The sequence below is a fragment of the Octopus bimaculoides genome, chromosome 10 (assembly GCF_001194135.2).
Source record: "Octopus bimaculoides isolate UCB-OBI-ISO-001 chromosome 10, ASM119413v2, whole genome shotgun sequence".
NCBI classification, from domain to species: Eukaryota; Metazoa; Mollusca; class Cephalopoda; order Octopoda; family Octopodidae; genus Octopus; species Octopus bimaculoides.
The window spans coordinates 55,368,276-55,371,423 of NC_068990.1; the positions used below are offsets into that span (position 1 = coordinate 55,368,276).

General features: G+C 35.6%; 1 protein-coding gene across 1 annotated transcript in view; it reads left to right on the forward strand.

The window, feature by feature from the left end:
- Nucleotides 1-3,148, forward strand: part of LOC106883067 (nuclear pore complex protein Nup133) — a 58,601-nt gene that overhangs the window by 21,280 nt on the left and 34,173 nt on the right. The window contains exons 14-17 of the mRNA XM_052971215.1: nt 825-909; nt 1,296-1,326; nt 1,851-1,925; nt 2,121-2,316. Coding sequence (XP_052827175.1) covers nt 825-909; nt 1,296-1,326; nt 1,851-1,925; nt 2,121-2,316 — 387 coding nt within the window. The remainder of the gene's footprint in view (nt 1-824; nt 910-1,295; nt 1,327-1,850; nt 1,926-2,120; nt 2,317-3,148) is intronic.

Here is a 3,148-nt window from a genome sequence, read left to right on the forward strand (position 1 = left end):
AACCCATGCTAGCATGGAAAGCGGACGTTAAACGATGATGATGATGATATATACATCATCATCGTCATTTAACGTCCGCTTTCCATACTAGCATGGGTTTGATGATTTGACTGAGGACTGGCAAACTAGATGGCTGCACCAGGCTCCAATCTGATCTGGCAGAGTTTCTACAGCTGGATACCCTTCCTAACGCCAACCACTGTAGTAGGTGCTTTTACGTGCCACCGGCACAAGGGCCAGTCACACGGTACTGGCAACGGCCATGCTCAAAAAGGTGTTTTTTACGTGCCACCTGCACGGGAGCCAGTCCAGCAGCACTGGTAATGACCTTGCTCGAATGATTTTCTAATGTGCCACCAGCACAAGTGCCAGGAAGGCGACACTGGTAACGATCAGGCTCAAATGGTGCTATTTACTGGCCACTAGCACGGAAGCCAGACAGCTGCTCTGGCAATGAACACGCTTGGACAGTGCTGTTAGTGCTCCACTGGCGCAGGTGCCAGTCATCGAGTATGGTTCAATTGCGATTTCGATTTCACTTGCCTCAACATTGTAGTGTTTTGGCCCTTTCCACTGTGACACACCAGCTGCCCAAAACCACCCACCAATTTAGGTAAAACTTTCTCTCAACAGCATGAGCTTTGTTGAATCAGTTGTTGTGACTCTGGTCCAGATGTTTCTGTCATCCACATCTGCACAGTCATGCCTAATAGATTAATAGTCTGAAAATTTATAATTGTATTATGAATTGAGACAATTCATTAGCGATTATCAGATATAACATAAATTTCTAATGATAAAATATATTTTTTACTGTTTTTCAGGCAGATATGATTGCAATCCTCTTCTATTCTCTGCTCATCGTGGAATATTACTTGTCTCAAAGCTATCAAACCAGCAAAACTTTGGGTTGGTTCACTTCAATTTTTCTTTCCTTGTGACATTGTTTGTCAGTTTAGTATGCAATGAATATTTCCACCTAATGTATAGGAGTTGGACCATTAGCTAACACTAACTTCATGTAGTGTATCAAGGATAAGTGAGTAATTTTGGTTGTGCCTATCACTACTGAAAGTTATTGTAAGATAAGTAAATGTCTCTTTAGTCTTTGGAGGACCATCGTTATTTTGTTGTTTAGTAAGAACAAAAATTTTTCATTATCTCATTTAAACTTAAACTACTTTTTGCTGTTCTTTTATCAGTTGCAGTCATTAGCTTGTGACCAATATTTTAAAATAGGTATTGTGTATGAAATATTTTGTAAGATTTTATTTTGTTCATTTTATATTTTACAGTGTTGATTCAGAGCCTGTTTTTGAAATAGAAGTAAGTTACATTCCATGTTTTGAGATTTTACAGTTATATTTATAAAAGATGATCCAGTCTGTTACTATGTGTATAAAATGTATTTAAATTATAGTTTTTATCATCAACAAAATAAATGAAATTGTTTTGTGATAGGATTATACTTTGTTGAAAGTATTATGTATTTCAGTTATTTTTCTTCTCCACTATCTCCAAGAAAGTATTACATATCTAACCCTTTTGCATTTAGACCAGCCACAACTGGTCCAAATATTCTACCTGGTTTATGTTCAAACCAGCCAGATCTGGCCTCTCACACCTACCCTACAATGTCATTTTAAAAATAGACAATCATATCATTGAAATCTTGAAACTGAGATAATGCATGATTAATTCAAAACAATGTTAATAAATAATTACATTTGAAAGAGTAATGTGAATGCTAAAAGGTTAAATGACTTTTCTTCTCCGTTTCTCGAAAAAATTTTATGAGATATTATCAGTCAAATACAAATTTTTAATTTGAATGTATTTTCATTTTACAGGAGTCTACAACTGGTGATAATTCATTGCAGAGTATCTTCACAGCTGCATTTGTTGCATATTGCCATAAAAAAATAGTAAGGCTTCATATCTTAACAATTATTTATTACTCAACAGTTCATTTGTTTTTGTTTTAAAATTCAGTTTTGCTTCAGGATGATGTAATAGTTCTTTAAATCCTATAATTCAGATTGATAATGCTCTACCTAAAATGCTTGTGACTACATGTATTTGGGATTTCAAAATGATTGTATATTTGCATTTTTTGTCAGAAAAAAACTGAAGAACTTTTAACAAAAGCTTTTCCTGCATACATGACTCAAGAATTTGAAATGGAGACCAATGAAACTAAAGTGTTGCCAATTAAAACTTCCGAACTGGACACTATAATTGCTCAAACCAGCTTGTCCATTATTGACGACTATCCGTCTTCTGACCCACGATGGGCTGAATCTTCTAAAGGATCAGGTTTGTTGTTTCTCTGTATCAGCTTTTCTCAATGTAGGGGTCTTTTGATCTCTGGGCATCTACAAAGATAATATAGCAGGGTCCATGATCTGAGTTCAAAATTTGTTGGGTAGATAGACCTTTCAAAAGCCTGCAGTCTTTGGAAAATTCATAGCAGTGAAATGGTTAGGAACTACTGTTCTATACAATTGCAGTTGTTTAACTCTGTGGTGGTATATATATATATATATATATATATATATATATAAATAAATACACATAAATGTGTGTATATATATATATGCAATGTAATGTGTCCTTCCACTTTTCAGGATGTTTGGGTGATTTGAGTGAGATCTGGCTACTATTTCTTGCAATTTGAGGTACACCCTTGTTATTTAATCTATATAGTTGTCATCATCATCATCATCGTTTAACGTCCGCTTTCCATGCTAGCATGGGTTGGATGACTTGACTGAGGACTGGTGAAACCGGATGGCAACACCAGGCTCCAATCTAAATTTGGCACAGTTTCTACAACTGGATGCCCTTCCTAACGCCAGTTGTATTATGTTGAAATATGAAAATCAGTTATTTTTTTTCCCTGATAATTTATTTCATTATGAAGCAGTAGTAGCCCAGTGTAGCATCATAGATTACATTTATCTAGTGTTTTGAAGGGAAGATACAGTATTTTCTGAGGTGCTTCTACATGGTTAAAATTCACCCTACTATCATAAACAAGGCAAAGAAATTATTAAAAGTGGCTGTGTGGTAAGAAGCTATAGTTGCAGGAATGATTATATGGTAAGAAGCTTGCTTTCCAACCACATGGTTCTGGGTTCAGTCCCAC